This window comes from Talpa europaea (genome assembly GCF_964194135.1).
Source record: "Talpa europaea genome assembly, chromosome: 8".
In the NCBI taxonomy this organism is placed as follows: domain Eukaryota; kingdom Metazoa; phylum Chordata; class Mammalia; order Eulipotyphla; family Talpidae; genus Talpa; species Talpa europaea.
In genome coordinates, this window is record NC_140075.1 from 62,297,545 (window position 1) to 62,318,304 (window position 20,760).

At 55.5% G+C, this 20,760-nt stretch overlaps 1 protein-coding gene across 1 annotated transcript; it reads right to left on the reverse strand.

Moving 5' to 3' along the window:
* On the reverse strand, positions 1-19,476 carry LOC311175510 (myosin-7-like; the record flags this gene model as incomplete). The annotated part of the gene is given in 43 exon segments (XM_084240407.1): positions 1-67; positions 940-1,074; positions 1,186-1,281; positions 2,160-2,435; positions 2,545-2,670; positions 2,774-2,977; positions 3,222-3,530; positions 4,097-4,221; positions 4,323-4,488; positions 4,613-4,796; positions 5,343-5,539; positions 6,103-6,221; positions 6,406-6,532; positions 6,734-7,123; positions 7,695-7,785; positions 8,875-9,020; positions 9,823-9,999; positions 10,162-10,404; positions 10,995-11,250; positions 11,473-11,609; positions 11,808-11,931; positions 12,056-12,173; positions 12,800-12,887; positions 13,181-13,248; positions 13,510-13,819; positions 14,406-14,576; positions 14,856-15,005; positions 15,115-15,233; positions 15,316-15,454; positions 16,036-16,139; positions 16,377-16,412; positions 16,415-16,450; positions 16,453-16,473; positions 16,931-16,973; positions 16,975-16,995; positions 17,097-17,107; positions 17,110-17,136; positions 17,139-17,187; positions 17,270-17,378; positions 18,224-18,251; positions 18,428-18,584; positions 18,843-18,986; positions 19,276-19,476. Coding segments are annotated over 43 exon segments (5,796 nt in total). The 3' UTR covers positions 1-49.
* Between the last annotated feature and the right edge of the window lie 1,284 nt (positions 19,477-20,760).

Sequence of the window (20,760 nt, forward strand, 5' to 3'; positions counted from 1 at the left end):
GTGTCACTGGTGTCTTCTGAGCTGGGCTGGTCAAGGCTGCATGGCGAAGCTACTCCTCATTCAAACCCTTTTGAAAGGAAACAAAGTCCAGGTCAGCTCTGGAGAGGTGGGCTTTGGCAGGGGTGGGCACAGGAAACAAAGGGAGGCAGGGGCCCACTGTGTGGCCCATGGAAGGCCCGTGGTGGTAGGAGACGTGTCCTAAGTATTGTGTGGAGGGTAGGGCTGGCTCAGCCAGAGGGAAGCTGCCTGGGGCCCTCTGGGATGTTCATTTTGGGTCAGACTTACATGGTTGTAGGTCAAGACCAGATAGAAGAGAAGTAGAGACGAGAAGTTGGGGGAAATCGGGGCGTAGTAGATATGTAGGAATTGGGGTCTTCTAGGGTTTCTTTTTTTTTTTTTTAATAGAGGCATGTTTATTTGTTTATTTATTTATTTCTTTGTTTGTTTGTTTATACAAGCACTGGGTACAGTCAGAAGCACCAGAGCCAGAGCGGGGAGCAGAGCAGGCAGAAGGACTGAAGTACACTGCTGAGGGGAGCAGCGGGCGGCAGGAGAGGTCCGCGCGCCATGTGGGACCCTCCTCCGCCATGTGGGACCCTCCTCCGGTGGCCGGGGAACAGCAGGGGATCGAACTGGCGCCGCAGAGGCCACTGGCAGCTTTGCAACCCAGCGCTCAACCGCTGTGCCACCGGGGAGGCCCTTCTAGGGTTGCTGACCACCCTAGGTCTGGGGCTCACAAAACCATTGAGAGTGGAGCTGAAAGAATGCTAGAAATCATGGAGGGCTGAGTAAACTCGCCCTCTGGGGCTCTGTAGTTCAGTCGTGGGAGATGAACAAAAAGGAGGCATCCTGGTGTAAAGCAGGGGAAAGAGGGATTCTGATGTGTGAGGGGGGACGCTGCATGGGCCGACTAGCGAGGCCCAGGCGGGACGGACCCACCTTGGCGCCAATGTCACGGCTCTTGGCCCGCAGCTTGTTGACCTGGGACTCGGCGATGTCCGCCCGCTCCTCCGCCTCATCCAGCTCGTGCTGCACCTTGCGGAACTTGGACAGGTTGGTGTTGGCCTGCTCCTCCTGCGGGGCCAGGGGGTGGGGGGTCAGATTCTCAACCTCCCAGACTCCTGGTCTGGGGGCCTGGCTCCCCTGTGCCCCTCCTCCAGGTTTAGTCCCCAAAGGGTCCCTCACCGCCTCCTCAGCCTGGCGCTTGTAGGCCTTGACCTTCAGTTGCAGCTTGTCCACCAGGTCCTGCAGCCGCAGCAGGTTCTTCCTGTCCTCCTCTGTCTGGGGTTCAGGGTGGTTAGGAGTGAGCAAGCACAGCCCCCTCTGGGAGCTGTGCCCCCTCTCCACATTTATTATCTCTACCTGAATGTAGGCTGGCCCAATTCTACTTTCTGATCGTTAGAAGACACAAGTTCTTATAATTTCTTACCAAAAAAAGGTGTGAATATTTTAAATGATTTATAGAGGAAAGAATCCAGGGGGCTGATGGGACTTCTGAAACTGCACAAAATTGTGTGTTCACTGTTCTGGGGAACAGAATTATTTGGGGTCCTGCATCCCCATGGAGGATGACCTCCTCCCCAATTCCCATTCTAAAATCCAGCATGTGCTGGAAACAACTCTAGCCTGCAGGTTGGGTGCGATTTTCTGGGCTGCAAGGAAATGACAGAATTGATCTACATTAAGGACAAGTATGCATAGAGGGATGGTGATTTTCTGGATGGGAAAAGAAACAAAACTGAATTGAGTCTGATTCTAGAAAACACTGTGGAATATGAAAGTTCACATCTCCCTGGGTACCCAAAAAGTTCTGAGATTTGCCTAAAGACTTTGGAGTATTTTGGTGGTGATGGTACCAAGTCAAAGTGTGGCTACATATGGACTTTCTGGTAATCTTTGCTGGGTGAGGTCTGTCTGGAGTGTCCCCAAGAGACAGGCTGAGGGTGAAAGCTGAGATGGAGTTCACAGATTAGGAGGATCAGAGACTGGCTGCTAAGCCAGGCCACCCTCAGGGTACAACAGGGTAGGCAGATACAATGAGGGCTCTCTTGCTCCTCACCCTGGAAGAGGCTAAGACAGAACACTTCATTCCTCCAGGGTGGCTGTGACCCAAGCCATGATGCAGAGGGCCAGGCCCCAGAGCAGCTGCCCACCCGCACCTGGTAGGTCAGCTCCTTGATGCGACGCTCACTCTTCCTCATGCCCTTGACCGATTCCGCATTGTGCTTCTGCTCAGCCTCCAGCTCATTCTCCAGGTCCCGCACTCGGGCCTCCAGCTTCTGCAGCTGCTTCTTGCCACCCTTGAGGGCGATCTGCTCGGCCTCATCCAGCCGGTGCTGCAGGTCCTTGATGGTCTGCTCCATGTTCTTCTTCATGCGCTCCAGGTGGGCGCTGGTGTCCTGCTCCTTCTTCAACTCCTCCGCCATCATGGCGGCCTGTGGGCAGCATAGGGGTGACGCACAGCTGGCTGAGTCCTCGGACACTCGGTGCTCAGCCCAAGGAGACGCCGGCCTGGAATGGGCGGGCGGGGGTGCAGAGACTCACATCCGTGATGGCCTTCTTGGCCTTCTCCTCGGCATTCCTGCACTCCTGCACGGCCTCCTCCACTTCTGACTGCAGCTGGGTCACATCTGACTCCATCTTCTTCTTCTGGTTGATGAGGCTGGTGTTCTGAGGGGTGGAGCAGGTAGAACACGAGAGGTACTAGCATCCACGAGGGGCTCCCAAGCCTCACCTGCCATTCCCTCCGGGAACACCCAGGGGAGACGCTCACCTGGGAATGCAGCAGCTGCACCCGCTCGCTGGTCTCGATCAGCTCCTGCTCGGCCAGCTTGCGAGAGCGCTCGGTCTGCTCCACCACGGCCCGCAGCTCTTCCAGCTCGGCCTGCAGCAGGGTGTTACGCCGCTCCACGATGGCGATGTTCTCCTTCAAGTCGTCATTGGCATGGATGGCGTCATCCAGCTGGATCTGGGTGTCCTGCAGGTCAGCAGGAGGATGAGCATGAGCCCATGATGGGCCCATTAGAAAGCTGTTATGCCCAAGTGGATGCTAGTGGAGTCTATTTGGGCGGCTCTTGGGGGGGCCCATGGGTATCTCTGCAATGGCCCAGGAGGCAGGTGGGATTGGAGCCATGATGGGATACCACCACCAACTTGACCATGTGGAAGCCATTCCTGCCTCTGAGTGAGGGGACTTCCTGCTTCCGAGAATCTTCATGTACCTTCAGCAAGCTCTGGAGGCTCTTGACTTGCTTCTGGGCCTCCGAGGCCGTCCGGTTGGCCTGGCTGAGCTGGATCTCCATCTCGTTGAGGTCACCCTCCATCTTCTTCTTCACCCGCAGGGCCTCGTTGCGGCTGCGCGTCTCTGCGTCCAGGGAGGTCTGCAGCGAGTCCACCATCCGCAGGTGGTTGCGCTTGGCCTGCTCCATCTCCTCGTCCTTCTCTGCCAGTTTGCGCTCGATCTCGGCCTTGATCTGGTTGAACTCCAGCTGGGCGCGGAGGATCTTGCCTTCCTCGTGCTCCAGGGAGGCCTGGGTGTGGGGCAGCGGGGACAGGGGGTCCGAGGTAGATGGTCAGGGTAGAGGGCCAGGGCCAGGGTGTCCACGAATTGTGGCTACACACAATGTGAATTCAAGAACAGTGTAAGTGGTTCAATAAAAGAAACAGGAGGAAGAAGAAAAGAGAATTTAAAAGGGAAAAACACCCCAGGTTTTAAAAGAGTGATTCAGGTCCTCACAGAGAAAAGCAAGCCATGAAGACAAAGAGGAAAATGAAGAGAAAGATGTTGCCAAGGAAACAGGCAATCAGGCACAGAATGTTAAAAACCCCCCGGAGGGAAGCAGAGGTGGGAAAGGGGAGGGGAGTAGAAACAAGAAAATATAATCTAAGATGCAGAAGGTAAAATGTTTATATGGAGGGAATGGAAGGACCCATTCATTGAGTCATTCCACAAATATTTGTTGAGTGCTGCTATGTGCCAAGCTGTGTTGCAGCTTTGAGGATGAACAGTGAACAAAACAGGCAAAAGGAGAGGAGAGACCTGAGCCTAAAGCTCAGCTTCCTCACCGCCATGCCCAGCCCCTGAACACACACTCACCTCCGCCTCCTCCAGGGCTGACTGCAGCTCCAGCTTCTCGGCCTCCAGCTGCTTGCGGACCTTCTCCAGCTCATGCACATTCTTCCCACTGGAACCCAACTGCTCAGTCAGGTCGGAGATCTCCTCTGGGGGAGGGGGAGGCGACTCAGTGAGGGGGCTGCCTCTATAGGGGGCACCCCATCGAAGCTGCCCCCAGCCCCTCCCTGGTTCCCGGGCCCCAGTGCACCCTGAAGGTTCTTGTTCTCCCGCTTGAAGGTCTCCAGGTGCTCCAGGGACTCCTCGTAGGCGTTTTTGAGCTTGAAGAGCTCGGTGCTGAGAGAACGCGCCTCCTTCTGCGAGGACTCCAGCTCTGATTGCGACTCCTCGTACTTCTGCTTCCACTCGGCCAGGATCTGTGGGGACCAGGCTCAGGGGGAGGCCCGGCCCCAGGGCACTCCCACCTGCTGGGGCTGCCCGGGTCCCTCACCTGGGCCCTGCCTCCAAGGAGGCGACCCTGCGGCCCCCACCCAGCCCCACCTTGTCGAAGTTCCTCTGCTTCTTGTCCAGGGCGGCAGCGGCGGCGTTGGAGCGCTCCACGTCCACCATCAGGTCCTCGATCTCGTTCTGCAGCCGGTGCTTGGTCTTCTCCAGGGACGAGCACTTGGCGTTGACGGCCTCCACGGCCTCCTCGGCATCCTGCAGCCGCTGGGCCAGCTTCTTCCTGCCCAGGGCAGTGGGGGTGGGAGAGGGTGGGGAGGAAGGTGTTGGTTTGGATAAGGTGAAACATGAGTCTTCTGGAAAACGAGCTTGGAAAACCCAGAAGACTCATTTTTCTCATTCTTCTTGATTCACATTCATATTGTTAGAAAAGTCTAAGGTTAGACCCCAGGACTGATAACCATCAGGTAGAGGGTGCCAGGGACAGGGTTGATGACCCACAGCTCCCAGGAGGGTCTCCTGAGCCTGGGCAGCTTCTAGGCTGCAAACATGGAGGACTCATGGGCCTCTGTACCACCCTAGCTCCCAGAGCCCTGCCCCAGGTGGAAGCTCTCTGCCCTCAGGCAAACCTTTTGTTCGTCTTATATTCGGATCAGAAACATAATTCGAGCAAAAAGCTTGCCTGAGAGGAGAAGGAGGGCGGCGGCAGGGTCCTCCTGTGTGGTCATAACCCCAGCTCAGGCCCATCCACTGTGCTGTCTACTGAGGCTCCAGCAGGGCTGTGGCCAGCACGAAGGGGCCCTAGCCAGAGGTGGTGGCCATGACTCACTTGGCCTCCTCCAACTCCTCGGTCCTCTGGATGGCGTCCGTCTCATACTTGGTCCTCCACTGGGCCACCTCCGAGTTGGCCTTGGACAGGACACGCTGCAGCTCGGCCTTGGCCTCTGTCTCCTCCTCGTACTGCTCCCGCAGCAGGTCACAGTCGTGCCGGGCCGACTGCAGGGCGTGGGCCAGGGCGTTCTTCGCCTGGGGAGAGGGGCACCAAGGTGGGCTCAGCTTTCTCCATAATGCAGCCCCAGGTCTCACCTCAGCGAGCTTAGGTGATTTTCTCATCACTACCAACCTCTAAGAGGCTGGTTAGGATTTGAGCCTAGGATTTTAAAGTCATATTCTTTCCCCCTTTTCATGAGTCCAGCAAAGTGCTGGGAATATGTCCCAGTTAAGTTTCCATCTCTAGTTTTCAGACTGCCCTGCTAATCCCGGGACCCACTGCACAATTTCTACTTCCCACACCTACACCCAACCAAGGGCCTATCGCTCCTCCCTTGTTTATTTCCCCTGACCCGGGCATCTTTACCCTGTGCCCTCTGTGCCCCCACCCTCCCCTCTAGTATGGTAGCAGAGAGACAGAGGACTTTGACTTGGGAGATAGATTTAAATAGATTTAAAGGCATGTGATTATTCCTTTGGGAAACTGAAAGAACGATGGTTAGGCAGCAAGCCTCATTCTTGGGAAAGCAAGGGATGTGGGTGCAAGGCCAGATGGTATGCTTCCTGCCTGGGAGTCGAGGCCTGAGTCTAGGCCTTACCTTAACCTCCTCCTCCATCTGCCTCTTGAGGTCCTCCAGCTGCTGGGTGTAGGTGAGCTTGCCTCGGGTCAGCTGGGAGATCAGCGCCTCCTTCTCGTCCAGCTGCCGGGACAGCTCACCTGGAGAGGCACCAGGGCACTCTCAGATGGTGTCTGACTGGAAGGTCAAACAACTCTCTACCCCTAGCCTCTCCCCAGCCTCAGGCCTCATCCTCTGGAGAGATGTGTGCGCATGCTTGCATGCCTGTGCCTCAGGAAGTCAGGGGAGATGGGGTGGGCCCATGGACACCAGTTTCAGGCTCACCATTCTCAGTTTGCAGCTTGGCCCGCTGGCTGGTGAGGTCGGTCACGGATCGCTGGGTCTCCTCGGCCTTGCTCCGGTGCTCGTTCATCTGGTCTTCCAGGGTCCGACACATCTTCTCCACGTTAGCCTGGGGGAGGAAGGGGAGTCACACGATGGTATTGGGACTGAAATCTGCGCAAGGGGTACAGTGAAAGGAGAAGAGGGATGGTGTGGAAGAAAGGAGGGGAGCGCAGAAACCAGCAGAAGGGAAGTGGGAAATGAACCATGTAAGGAGAAAGGCGACATGAACATGAAGTAGAGGGGGAGAGGAGAGGCCAGCAGCCCCCACCTTGGCCTTGATGATCTGCTCCATGTTGGAGGTGACGTCGTCCAGCTCCAGCTTGAACTCGCTCTTCTCCTTCTCCAGCTTCTGCTTCACCCTCTGCAGGTTGTCGATCTGCTCGCCCAGCTCGGCCACGCTGTCGGCGTGCTTCTTGCGCAGGGCGGCGGCAGTGGCCTCGTGCTGCAGCGTGGCCTCCTCCAGGTCCCGCCGCATCTTCTGGAACTCGGCCTCGCGCTTCTTGTTCATCTCCACCTGCACGGCCGTGGCCCCGCCGGCCTCCTCCAGCCGCTCGCTGATCTCCTCCAGCTCCCGGGACAGGTCTGAGCGCAGCTTCTCCACCTTGGCCCTGGCTGCGCGCTCGGCCTCCAGCTCCTCCTCCAGTTCCTCAATGCGCGCCTGGCGGACACGGGATATGGGAGCTCAGGCCCAGCCTCACTGCCCTTGGGGCCTCAGGACCAGAGAGCTCAGGCCTGGTTGCCCTGCAGGGGGGAGGGGGGAGCCTGGGGGCCCATTCCCAGGACAGGGCTCTAGAGGCTCCTGGTCTGTCTGAAACAGCAAGTCTGGAGCAGATGGTCTGGACAGCCAAGTTAGACTTCCTTTAGGCCAGAACATGATACATCCTTTTTTTTTTTTTTTTTAAGATTTATTTATTTATGCATACAAGAAATGGGGTGCAGACCAGAGATCAGGCATGGCTCAGTCACTGGCTAAACCAGAGCTGAAACAGGAAACCAGAATCTGCCCCCAGACCTGTTGGCCTTTTCAAGGTTTCTTTCTATGTCACCCTTGGATAACTCAGCACCCCTAGGGGTGCCCCAGGAGGGAACTGTGCCAGCTCAGTGCCTCCCTTCATGGACACATACAAGTGCCTGCAACGCCAGGGAGAGGACAGCCTGAAGGAGGCGTCTGGGAAGCTCAGAACTGTCTAGGGACTCCAGTGCCCACCGTGGGCATCCCCTGACCTCACCTGAAGCTCTTTGAGCTTCTTTTGCAGCTGACCGCCCAGGGCCTGCTCATCCTCAATTCTCACATTGAGGGCATTCAACTCAAAGTCCTTCCTGCGGAGAAGAAGGAGGGCAAGGCAGGGGGGCTGGTTGGCCTTCCGGAGGGTCACCCAGGGGTGCGAAATGGTAATAAAACAAGTGAAGAGCAGAATTTCATCAGATAAACTGCTCTAGGGCTGATGCGGGCCCCTGGAGGTGACCGCTGCAGACCGAAGTCCATCAGGAAATGTAATGGGCAGGGCTGGGGGGCGAGGGGCGAGGACTGGGGGGCTCTGTGGGACTGTCCCTTTTTGGTTCTTGCTTCCTCACCTGTAGGATGAGGGTGTTGGGCTCCATCTTTTCAAAGGCCCCTTTAGCTCTGATGGCCTTTAGTTCTGTTACCCTGGGCAATTTTGGATAACCTTTTCAAGATTTAGTTTGGCCTTTGGCAAAGTGAGGCTATAAAAGTACTATCCTTAAAAGGTGGCTTGAGGGTCAAATAGGATCATATGATTGTTCAATCATTCAGCAAATACTGTGCTCAAGGAAGTGTGAAGGGTCCTGGGCAGACACTGCCTAAGAAGTGTTTGATGGCAGTGATTTTCAGAACCTTTCAAAGTCTTGACCCTAAAGCACCAAAAGACCCATATTTTCCAAATATGTCCATGAGGTCACTATTTAGCACATCTGGGCCATGGATCTATGTATTTTGGAAGGATTTGCAATAAGAATTGGAACCACACTTTTTAGAACAGAGAAATGCCTGAACCCCTGCCCTGCATGGGCACGGTGCTGGCTCATTTTTCTCTGTGACTCCTGAAAGGGACTTTTCTGGGAGGCTTTTGTGTGGAGCCATCCTCTGCATTAAGCAACTGGTCTTTAAAGGCAGGATTGAGCTGTTATTTTCCACCTTCTGAGTGCCCAATGGAAGAAAGGGCTGCAGGATCCAAGTTGGCCTCTTGGCCAGCAAGGCCTGCTGGGCCTGGAGTGCCTGTCCAGGAGGGAGGAAAGCCCTCTTCCTGGAGCCCACTTGTTTGCATCCACTTGTGGAGGCTGCCCGAGGCTGTCGCCTCTGAGGAGGATATCTGGGGTTTGTCTTGCCATAGGCACAATAGGCTGCTAGACGGGGAGGGAGAAAATGTGTCAGCCAGGGGAACACGCTACTTTTTCAATCGTTCATCCAGCTGCTGCTTGTCATTCTCCAGGTCCATGATGCTCTCCTGGGTCAGCTTCAGGTCACCCTCCAGCTTCCGCTTTGCTCGCTCCAGGTCCATGCGCACCTTCTTCTCCTGCTCCAGGGACCCCTCCAGCTGGTGGGGAGAAGTTACCAGCATGCCCGGTAAGGCCAGGTATCCTGATTTGGTGACTTGGACACTCAGTTACTCTAGGGTTTAGGGAATCTTGGAAAATGTCCAGGACTTGGGAAGCCTTCCTCATAGTGGGCCAAGCGTCACCAGGGACTGTGAGTGCCCACCATGTAGTTATGCTCAGTAACTGTTTGAGAAGTGATCAAATGAATGCCTGTGGGATGAACCCTTCAGGCTACATTCATTCATTCTGCATCCTCTAAGTTCCTGCTAGGTTCCAGACCCCATGCCAGCCACTGCACACATAAAACTGAGTAAATCCAAGTTTCTGCCTACAAGCAGCTCACAGTCCTATGACTGAGCCAGATGCCTGAATGATAAATGTGCAAATAGAAAAAAGCACAAAGGACCAAAGGGGAGAACAATGATCACTGAAGACTAGATCCTGCCTAAAATATTAGGAATCCAAGGATCCTCTTTGAGAATCTCACAAAGTTCCCAAAGAAATATATCATGTTCTTTGGAGAAAACTCTAAATCCTGCCTGAACTTCAAGGTAGAGACTGATAGGTTTGAATCTAAGTTGAAATAAGGAAACCCCTGGCGATCACCAATCTTGTCAGTGAATTGGGATATATAACACAGAATCGAGCACTGATAATGCTTCTTCTTTTGTGTTCCTCATCTCCCTTCAAGGAAGGTATCAGGGAGCCCTCTCAAACCCTGCCCACCCCCCAAGCACACAGGTGTGTGCACATTCAAGCCAGGTGGACATAGTATACCTAGGTCTGTGACATTCTACTCACGTCGTCCACCTGCTGCTCCAGCTTGACCTTAGATTTGGTCAAGGTGTTGACCTTGTCCTCCTCAGCCTGGAGGTCATCCAGGGCCTGCTGGTGTGCCTCTTGCAGAGCCTTCTTCTCCTTAGTTAACTTGGCGATAATCTCATCTAGCCCAGCCATCTCCTCTGTCAGGTTCTTCACCTGCCGAATGGGAACCCCATGCCATTTGGATCAGAGGTCACTGAGCTGGAGATACCTCTACAGATACCCAGTGTCCAGGATCATATTACTACAAGTGGCCAGGCCAGAGCTGTCTGGGGATCCTAAAAAGCCCTGGGCTGGAGCCACAGGTTTAGTCCTCACCTTGTTCTCTGTTGCGTGCTTCTCCTTCTCCACCTTGGCCAGCGTCAGCTCCAGGTCATCGATATCCCTTTTGAGCTCAGAGCACTCGTCTTCCAGCTTGCGCTTCTTGGCAGTGAGCTCGGCATTCATCTCCTCCTCGTCCTCCATCCTCTCGGTCATCTCCTTCACCTTGGCCTCCAGCTGGATCTTGTTCTTGATCAGCTGGTCACAGCGCTCCTCCGCATCAGCCAAGTTGTCTTGCTCCTGAGGGCAAGGCACAGAGGGGAGGCTGTTCTGTGGGCAGGGCCCTTGCTTTGGCAGGAGGAGAGAGGAGGAGGCGCTCTGAGAGCCCAGGATAACCCCATTTGGCAGAACCTCAGAAGGTGGTGAGGAGAAGAGTTTTAGGGTAACCTGATGGGAGCATGGGAGAGGGGAGCAGGGAGGAAGGGAACCAGAAGTCTCTTGATCTTTGGTCTCCTTCATTGCAGGAAGGAAACTACACTTGCCAATGCCAGCACTGCACACATTTGCAGCCTAGTGAGATGGGCAACTTTATTCCCTGTCTAGAGCTGAGGACATTGACATTCAAAGATAGCACATGGTTTTCCCAAGCTCACAAAATTATTAAGCCATGGCTCCAGGCTGGAAAACTTGCATTTTAAGAATTCTTTTCTTTTCCCGCCACTTCCCTTTTCTTCTCTCAAGGGACCTCTTTGGAGGTCTGTGGGAGTGTTTATTCTAGAAGCCTCTGCTTCTGAGGGGACAAATGGTGAGCCCTGGGTGGGAAGGGCAGGGTGCTAGAGAGATGGAGGCAGAGCAGGGTGGAGGAGCCAACAGTGGTCCTGTGGCCTCACCGCCTGCACTTGCAGCTGGAGGTCGTTCTTCTCCTGCAGCAGGGACACCATCTTCTCCTCCAGCTCCTTGCGCCGAGCCTCCGACTTCTCCAGTGCCTCTTTGATGCGCCCAAACTCCTCCTTCATGTTGGCCATCTCCTTCTCTGTCTCTGCGCTCTTCAGCAGTGGCTTGATCTTGAAGTAGAGCTTCATCCAGGGCCAGTTCTTGACCCCCATGAAGGCCCGAATGTTCCACTGGATCACCAGCAGGGAGTCTCTGCAGGGGTGCAATGAGAAGGGGTAGTGAGGAACCCTTCACCCCCTCTTCCCATCCTGAGTAATGTCACATTCCTTCATCATCCCTGTGTTCCAACCTAACAAGACTCACTGTGTCCATAGGAGCCTCTCCTTGTGTGGGCACCTGTGAGCTCTTTCTCTGATGCTTCCCTTGAGCCAGCCGGGGCCTCAGAGGCTGGGAATATCCTTTAAGATCTCTCACCTGCGTTCCAGCAGCTTCTTGAACTCCATTCTGGAAAGCACGCCCCGGGCCTGGGCCTGGATGCGGGTGATGATCCGGCTCAGCCTCTCATCCCGCATCTCCTCCAGCAGCCCCAGCAGCCCCGCCTTGAAGAACACCTGTGGGCGAGGGTGTGTGGGCATAAGTAGGATGGGGAAGGCAGGGAAAGAGGAAAGACGAGGGGGATTCTCTTATGGAAGCTGAAGCTGGATATTTCATGGGAGGTTCAGAGATTTTCAGGGGTGATTGGTAAAAGGAAAGGAGCCAGCAGGTGAGGTGTCAAGGATTTCATCAGCTTGTCTCCTCCCTTTCCTCACCTTGGTGTGGCCGAACTTGTACTGGTTGTGGTCAATGTCCAGGGAGCCCAGCAGCTTCTCCGCCCCTTTCCTGCTGTCAATGAACTGGCCCTCGGGGATGGCCGCTGGGTTCAGGATGCGGTACCTGGGGAGGGAGGGGCCCAGAGTCTCTGTGCTCACCTGCTCTGCCCATAGAACTCAGGACCACCTGAACACTCCCTGCCCCACCCAACAGCCCCCCACCCCCAGCCCCAGGGCCCTGTCCCCACCTCTGCCGGAAGTCCCCATAGAGGATGCGGTTGGGGAAGCCCTTTCTGCAGATGCGGATGCCCTCGAGCACGCCGTTGCAGCGCAGCTGGTGCATGACCAGGGGGTTGTCCATCACCCCTGCACAGGAGGGAAGGGCAGAGGAGTGTGTGGGCAGAGCACTGGACTGGAGCCAAAAGTTCTGTGTTCTGATCCTGGCTCTGCCACTTTTCAGCTGGTCCCCTTACAAGGCAGTTAGCAATAGTCCTGTTTTGTGGTTTTTCAGTCAAACATTGCAGAGTAAACAAAACGCTTTCACATTCCTTATTATATATAAGGAATTACCAATCTTTAGCCAGGACAGATAAACCTCAATTTCTAGAAACCAAATGGAGTTCAGAGGGGTTAATGGGCTTGGTTAAAGTCCCAAAGTTCATCCAAGCAGGGCAGGACCCTGAACCCAGACCCCTAAGCCTCTATCTCCTCATCCTTCAAAAAGGACTAAACAGCCTTCATTTGTGTTGCTGGGGTGTGGGGAGTGCCAAGGCGACGCCCGCCGAGGAGCTCTGCACTTTAGCCTGAGTTATGTGTTCCAAATGTAAGGCAGTGCTGGGGACCGTGGGGGCCTCTGTGAGGCCTTTTGGAGAGTGTGAGGATGAGAATGTGATTTGGAAACCACAGTGACGGAGACGAGGGACATGGTATAGAAGTTCCTGTCACTGGGCGGTGTGTATCCCACAGAGGTCGGGCCCAGTTCTGGGGCTCACCTGGTGACTTTGTCTCATTGGGAATGATGCAACGCACAAAGTGGGGGTGTGTGGAGCGCAAATTGGTCATCAACTTGTTCAGATTTTCCTGTGGCCCCAAAAAACAAGAGGGAAAAATGAGAAAGTGCATGGAAAAGAAGTTGGAAAAAGAGGCAGGGGAGGCAAGGAAAGAAAGAGCTGAAGCAGAGACATGCAGGGAGGGGGAGAGACACATGGAGGAGGAGAGAGAGCAGGAGGGAGCAAGGAGAGGCGGGAGAGGAGTAAGAGAAGAGGCGGCAGGTGAGGAGAGAAGACAAAGAGCAGAAAGCGAAGACAGAGAACAGAGAGGAGTCAGGGACCGACAAGGCAGGGAGAGGCAGGCAGGGCTGGGGCCGCGCTCACCCTGTGCAGAGCTGACACCGTCTGAAAGGATGAGCCTTTCTTGGCTTTGCCTTTGCCCTTGTCGAGAGCTGTGGAAGGAGGCCAAGAAAAGGAGCATGAGTGGGTGTGTGAGGAGGTGAGGGAAGGGGCAGGAATCACCTTCTCTTCACATCCTTGCTGGACTTGGCCCCCATTTGGGGGTCTTCGTGGTGGGAGCCTCAGCTTCTCCACCCAACTCCATCCCCTTAGCCTGTAAACAGTGGGGCACATGCTGACATGCAGGTGAACCGGAGCAACTGACCTGCCTGAGAATCGCGAAAGAAACCCCACTCCTTATTCACTCAACTTACGTGCATCGGCTCCAGCATAGTTGGCAAACAGGTTGCTAAGCAGCTTGAGGGAGGACTTCTGGTATAGGCCCACCACTGTCTCGTTGAGTGGGTCTTTGTTCTTCTGCAGCCAACCCAGGATGTTGTAGTCCACGGTGCCAGCATAGTGCACCAGGGAGAAGTGGGCTTCCTGCTTCCCCTTGACATTGCGAGGCTTCTGGAAGTTGTTGGACTTGCCCAGGTGGTTGTCATACAGCTTGGCCTTGAAGGTCATGTCAGTCGCCTTGGGGAACATGCACTCCTCCTCCAGGATGGACATGATGCCCATGGGCTGAGGGTAGGGAAGGCATCACTGAGCATGCTCAGTGCGGGTGGTGCCGCATCCTGCACTAGGGTCAATGCTTGCTGAGGGAGCAGCCCCTTCATCTTCGGGGATGAAGATGCCTGGCTCAGCCCTGACAGGCCCCTGTTCAAGCCTTCCCAAGGTGGAAGACTTGGTTTGACTTGAGAGGGACTTTTGTGGAAGTCTGCGAAAGTGGGTGCTATGGTGCTTTACAAGCCACCCATCATCCAGATGCCCGGGATGTTGGGGTTGAAAGCAGGTGCACTCTTACAACCCCCGCCCCAACCTCCTGCTCCTTGGCTGGGCAAACCAGGGCCACTGAGGACACTGGTATGGAGGCCACAGTGGAGGTGGCCGTCCCCCACATGTCCACCCTCAAGTCCCTGGGATCTTGGCTCTCCCAGGTGCCACCCAGTCTGGGTGCTGGGACAGTGCAGGGTTCAGGGTTAGGGAAAGTAGGACTCGGGTTCCTTCTGTCATCCAGATGCTGTCCCCCAGCGGTGGGGGTTGCCGTTTTGTTTGGGGGCTCACGTGGGGTGAGTGGAGGGTGAGGGCAGGAGGGCAGAGGCGGCACCTTCTCGATGAGGTCGATGCAGGCCTGCAGGTCCATGCCAAAGTCGATGAACTCCCACTCGATGCCCTCCTTCTTGTACTCCTCCTGCTCCAGCACGAACATGTGGTGGTTGAAGAACTGCTGCAGCTTCTCGTTGGTGAAGTTGATGCACAGCTGCTCGAAGCTGTTGAACTGCAGTGGGAGGGCACAGCGGGTCAGGCAGGCAGGCGTCTGGGGCCGACAGGGTCAGGGCCGTCTTGCCGGGTGCCTGAGCCCACAGGGGTGTGGCTGGTCCCCTGCCAGATCAGGGCAGGGAAGGAGAGTTTCTTGGGACACAGGGACCACCCTCTCAAACCCCCGCTGAACCCCGCACCCTCCCCACGCCTGGCCTGGAGCTGGCCCTCCACAGTGGTGCTGCCAGTGCAGGAGAGCGAGTGGTTGTCCCCAGTGCCGGGGCTGCCCCTGACTCACATCAAAGATCTCGAAGCCTGCGATGTCCAGGACTCCTATGAAATACTGGCGCGGCTGCTTGGTCTCCAAGGTAGCGTTGATCCGCGTCACCATCCAGTTGAACATCTTCTCGTACACCGACTTGGCCAGTGCCCCGATGGCATATGACACCTGGAAGGTAGGAGAGAGACCCAGATGAATAGAGTTGTTGGGAAGAATGGATTCCATGGTCCCATGGCACCATGCCACCTCCCCTATTCATCCTCTGAAGGTGACCCACCTGCTGGACATTCTGCCCCTTGGTGACGTACTCGTTGCCCACTTTCACCCGAGGGTGGCACAGGCCCTTGAGCAGGTCGGCTGAATTCAGCCCCATGAGGTAGGCCGACTTGTCAGCCTCTGGAAGGAAAGGCCAGGGGGAAAATTTGGTCCTGGGATGACTGCTCTGCAGATGGGCCCTCCCTGCTCCCCAGACACTCACCCTCAGTGCCGTCTGGCTCAGCCTGCTCCTCTCGCTGCTTCTGTTTGAACTTCATGTTTCCAAAGTGCATGATGGCGCCCGTCAGCTTGTAAATGGAGCTCTTCTCCTCTGGAGTGAAGCCCAGCACATCAAAGGCATTCTGTAGGCAGGTTCCGTGTTGGTGAACCCCAGTAAAGGAAATACCCCAGGTAGATGAGACCCTTGCCCCCTGAATCCCCATGGACTCTGAGATGTGGGAGTGGGAGACTCCAAAACAAAGAAGTAGAGTGGGGAATGTACCACCTCGGCCTCGGTATTGGGGTCACAGCAGATCGCTGGAGCTGCCCTGTTGCCTCTCTTTCAGGCTCTGTACTTGCTTCCCTGCCTGGGTCTTCAGTACCTGACAGCCTGCCCAAGCCCCATGTTCTGCATGACCCTCTTCGCCCTCCTTCTTTTGGTGGTGCCTTGTTTCTTGGTTTCTCTGCTCTCTGTCCTGTGGCTTTCAATCCTTTCTGGGTTGATTGAACACCAAATCCTGACCAAGTCTGTCTCATCACACTCCGAGCCCAGCACACTCTGGACATGGGGCACATTCCTGCCCCGGGGGAGGGCCAGGCCACACTGAACAGCAGACGCTGGAGCCAGTATCTCAGTTCCACCCCTGCACCAGTGACCTGGTCCCATTTGCCCCTCACTGCCAATCCCCTCGCCTCTCAACCCCCTGGGTCCTCACACACTTACATCAGTGGCCATGAGTTCCTCAGAGTCATCAATTGAGGGCACAGTGGTCTCTCCTTGGGAGATGAATGCATAATCATAGGGGTTGTTGGTGATGAGCAGCATGTCTGGGGGGAGAAGAAGCGGTTAGAATAGAGCACAACCCCCTGACTCTCGCTGGGGCTGCCTGGCATGGCTCACGGCCTGCAGGAGGGCACATGACAGGGCTTCACTTGGTCCTACATCCTGTAGAAGTGAATCCAGCCGTGCCACACAGCCAGCACATGCCAGCAGAAGCCAGCTGCCAGCAGAGGGGACCGGGTTGCCATGGAGATAGTTGGTCTCGGTTGGTAGCTCTGACTCACCCAGCAGCTCAGGCTTTTTGTTAGGACAGATTTGGAGAAAATGTGATAATCTCTCTCTGCTTTCAACTGGAAATAACTCTGGATTTTTCCAGAAGGTCTGTGAACAATAGGAGTGAAGAAAGAGAAAAAAATGTTGGATTTAGGTACAAGGAAAGAGAGGAAGTGAATGATAAATGTAACACGCAAGAGGCAGAGGGAGAGGGAGACAGAGGAAAAGAGAGACGTATTCACAGTCACATGGAGATCATATTCAGAGATGGACTGCGCCCAGGAGAGAAATAGTCTTGGAGGAAAGTCCCAGAGAAGGATACAGAGACATGCAGAGACATAGATGGAAAGAGACCGAGGATGGCTCAGAGGACATGTGTCTTCAGGCCTGCAGTCACAGAGGGCAGGGAAGGGAAAGCAGAGACCTAGAGAAACACAGAGAGCGACAGGACGGCAGGGAAGACACAGAGGCAGAGACAGGGAGACAGAAAAACAGAAAGAGAGAAAGAGAGAGATGTTTAAACAAGGGTTTGCCAGGCTGAACCCCAGCAGATTCATGCACTCACAGGTCTCTATGTCTGCGGACGCTAACTTTCCTGTTGCCCACCAAATGGATTCGAATGAATTTTCCCTGGCGAGATGGAAGAGAGAGATAGTTAGTTGGGGAAGTCTCATATTTGAAGCCATGCTGTGAGCAGCCCGAATCCCAAGTTGAAGATCAGGAAGACTCACAAACGGGGAGGATTGTCGTTCCGCAAGGTCTTGGCGTTGCGTAGGCCTCCAGCGCAGGGTTTGCCTGGATGATCTGGTCCTCCAGGGTGCCCTGCGAGTGGTCACGGAGGAGGGCAGGTGAGAGGCCTCCCCACTCTGCTGGCGGTGCAGGCCCGTGGGGGACAGCAGCCTACCTTGCCCGTGTTCTGGTCCTTCTTGCTGCGGTCCCCGATGGCGGCAATGACCGCAAAGTACTGGATGACCCTCTTGGTGTTGACCGTCTTCCCTGCCCCAGATTCTCCACTGTTGGGATGGTCAGGCTGATCAGGCAGTGGCCAAGCACCATTGAGACCGGCAGGCCTCAACTCAGGAGAGTATGCCGGGTCCTACTGGACAGTGGGAGCCCCGAGGCAGGAAGCTCCAGACGGCGCGCCTCCCAAACACAGCCACACTCTGAGATTCATAGGGTAGGGGGCGCCCAGAAAGGGTGTCAAAAGCAGGTGCTGGGTTTGGGCAGGTGGAACCTGATCTTTGTTTTAAAAAGTGGAGTACAGCCCAGAGTCATGGGAGAGTGAGAAGATTCACCAGAGAGAGTGGGGAACAGAACAGGCAGATGTACCTAAACACACTGCTGAGGAGAGCAGCAGGCAAGTCAGGAGAGGTCTGCTGCACCATGTGGGTAGCTCCCTGGCTGGCCGGGGATCGAACCCACGCTGCAAAGGCCACGAACAGCCTCACAGTGCTGTGCTCAAGCCCCTGCACCACCAGGGAGGCCCCAGGTGGAACCTGATCTTTGCTGGACAAGGTCTGTTTTGGGAAAGAGTATGTAGAGGTGGAAGAGTGGAAAACTTTCTGAAGGGTAAGACGAAGGAAAATGAAGAGGTGGAGATGACACAGTGATAAAGGGCTTGCGGGTAGATGAGTGATGAGTGGGCGGAGCGTGAGTGAAGGAGATGGAAGGGAAAGTTGCGGAGAGCTAGAGCGGGGGAGGGGGGAGAGCGCAGAAGAGAAGGGAAGGGCCAGAGAGCAGGGAGGAGCTGGCTTGACAGTGGAGGGGGAAAAATAACTGTGGGTCTGTGAAGAGGGCCTGGGCTCCCCCTGGGGGTCAGGGAGATTTCAGAGGGGCCAGGAGTAGGAACCACACTCACGTGATCAGGATGGACTGGTTTTCTCTGTCTGTGGGGAGAAAATGAGAAAAAAATGTTAGGAGCCTCATAGGATGCTCTTGCCTGGCCCCCATCTCTCCCTGCCTCCCTCCAGGTATTTCGCAGTTGCCTGAACCCCTTTGGGAAGAGGAAGAAAGGTGCACCCACCCCATAGGCCCCCCAGAGAATCCTTCACTTGGGGCTCACCTGTCAGCATGTACTGATAGGCGTTGTCGGAGATGGAGAAGATGTGGGGTGGGGCCTCGCTCCTCTTCTTGCCCCTGTAGGCGGCCACCACCTCTGCGTTGTACACCGGCAGCCACTTGTAGGGGTTCACGGTGACGCAGAAGAGGCCCGAGTAGGTCTAGGGGTGGAAAAGGAGCAGTGAGTGGCCAGGATGCTTTTCCCAGGGGCAGAACGACCCCAGGAGAGGAAGAGGGGTGTGGAGGCTCTCTGGATGCCCGAGACTGAGACCTGCCAGCCCTGGGGGACAGAACTGCACCAAAGCTGAAGGGACGGGGTGGAGAGTCCCCTGCGCACGGGGAGCAGAAGTCTTGGCTACAGGAGCTGGAAAGGGACCAGGAAGGAGAGACCCAGAGGGGCGTCCCAGGGGCACACTCACGTAGATCATCCAGGAAGCGTAACGCTCCTTGAGGTTGAACAGCACGGCGGGCTCGTGCAGGAAGGTGAGCATGGCCATGTCCTCGATCTTGTCGAACTTGGGCGGGTTCTGCTGCAGCACCTGGTCCTCCTTCACGATCACGGTCTGCAACAGTCCACAGGCCAAGCCTACTGTCAGTTGGAGCTTTCCTGCCTCCCTCATCCGCAGGGATAGTCGTCAGGAGTCAGGATAATCAGAGACGGGAGAGAGGAAGTAGGATCACAGAGAAGATAGGTTGGATCTTGGGAATGAGCACCATGGAGGGTTGACTCTCTACCCAAAGGAAGGAAAAATTGGACCATCCCCAGGTCTGTGTGGTGGATCCCAGTGGCACCGTCTCTGCCCTGGAGTGGGGCTGTCCGGGGTGGTCTCTCATGCCAGTCTTACCACCCACCTTGCCATTCTCGGTCTCGGCAGTGACTCTGCCACCTTCTCGAGACACAATCTTGGCCTTCACAAACTCCTCTTTGTCATCAGGTACAAAGACGTCCTTTTTGAGGTCAAAAGGCCTGGTCTGGGCTTCAAGACGCTCCTTCTCTGACTTTCGCAGGAAGGGGGCAGCAGCCCCAAATGAGGACATATCTGCATCCACCATGGCTGCACCTGCGTGGGCAGAAGGAGCTGTTTACCCCCCACCTGCCTGCTCTCCCTCCTCACCCTTCCCTGGGCGCTCACTTCAGTGGGGGCCCCAAGGCCTAGCACCATGCTTGGAAGTTAGGAAGGTTCACTAAAGGTCTCTTGTTTCTTGGGCTTAGCCCTTCACCAAAGAACAGGGTAGCAAACCTGTCAAGGTGGTGGTGGGGACTAGCCTTTGTACAGCCTGAGGCTCTGCTAGAGGGGGTAGGAGTGTCCTGGGTTTCTGTGACCTTCCTCATCCCTCATTGGCTCCCTCACTAGCCACAGGTACGCCCGTTCCTGGCAGCCAGGACATTCTGCGGCAGGCGAGGTTGAATCGAGAGCACCATGGCCCAGCTTGGACACTGCCATGCCCATCTTCCCATCTTCCCTCACTCCTCGTCTGCTTGCCTTACCTTGGCTTCTCAGATGTGTCTACAAGTAGACAAGAGCTGAGGCTTGCAGGGACCTGGAGGGGAAGGCTATGTCAGAGCCACCTCTGCCCTTCAGCATACGACCCTCCCCCGGCTGAGGACAGGTGGGGCGTGGTGGGCAGCTTCTCTGGTCCTGGCCTCGCCCTTGATTTCCAAGTACTTTTTCCTTCACTCCCCACATTCTGTCAGTTTCTGCTGTCAACTCACCTAGAGTTGATGGCTATCCCTCTACTGAAACGTGCCTGAGGAGCAACTAGTGGTCACATTTGTCCAGGGTTTGGCAGCCTAAAAGCACATTCTGTACACATTCTCTCCCTCCATCTTCACCTCACTGTACAGAGGAGGAGGTTAAGGTGATGGCTTGCTTGCCTAAGAACACCTAACACAAAGTGGTGGAGCCACACTCAAACCCCAGTCTGTGACTCCAGAGCCAGGTCTCCCCCATCCTACCCTTGGTTCATTGTCAGTTTCAGTGGACTTTCAGAGGGGAGACCCTCAGGGCACCCTGGCACAGATACCCGTTACATGGGCATCCACAAGCCGACGGACACATGCACAAGCCCGCAGCATGTGCACACACCTCACACACAAGCTTCCTTCTTGTACATTGGCACAACCCCCTCCCAGTGGGCCATTCTGCCTCAACAACATCCACGCACAATAAATATGGCTCCAGTAGAAGGAGCCTCACCTCACTGAACATTGTCAAGTATCCAGAAACCCAGGACCCCACACCATAAGCCCAGGAGTGCCTTTGGCAGAGTGTACATACACTGCAGCAGTATAGACCCCTGGGGTGTGCACACAAGCACCCCACATGTGTGCATGTG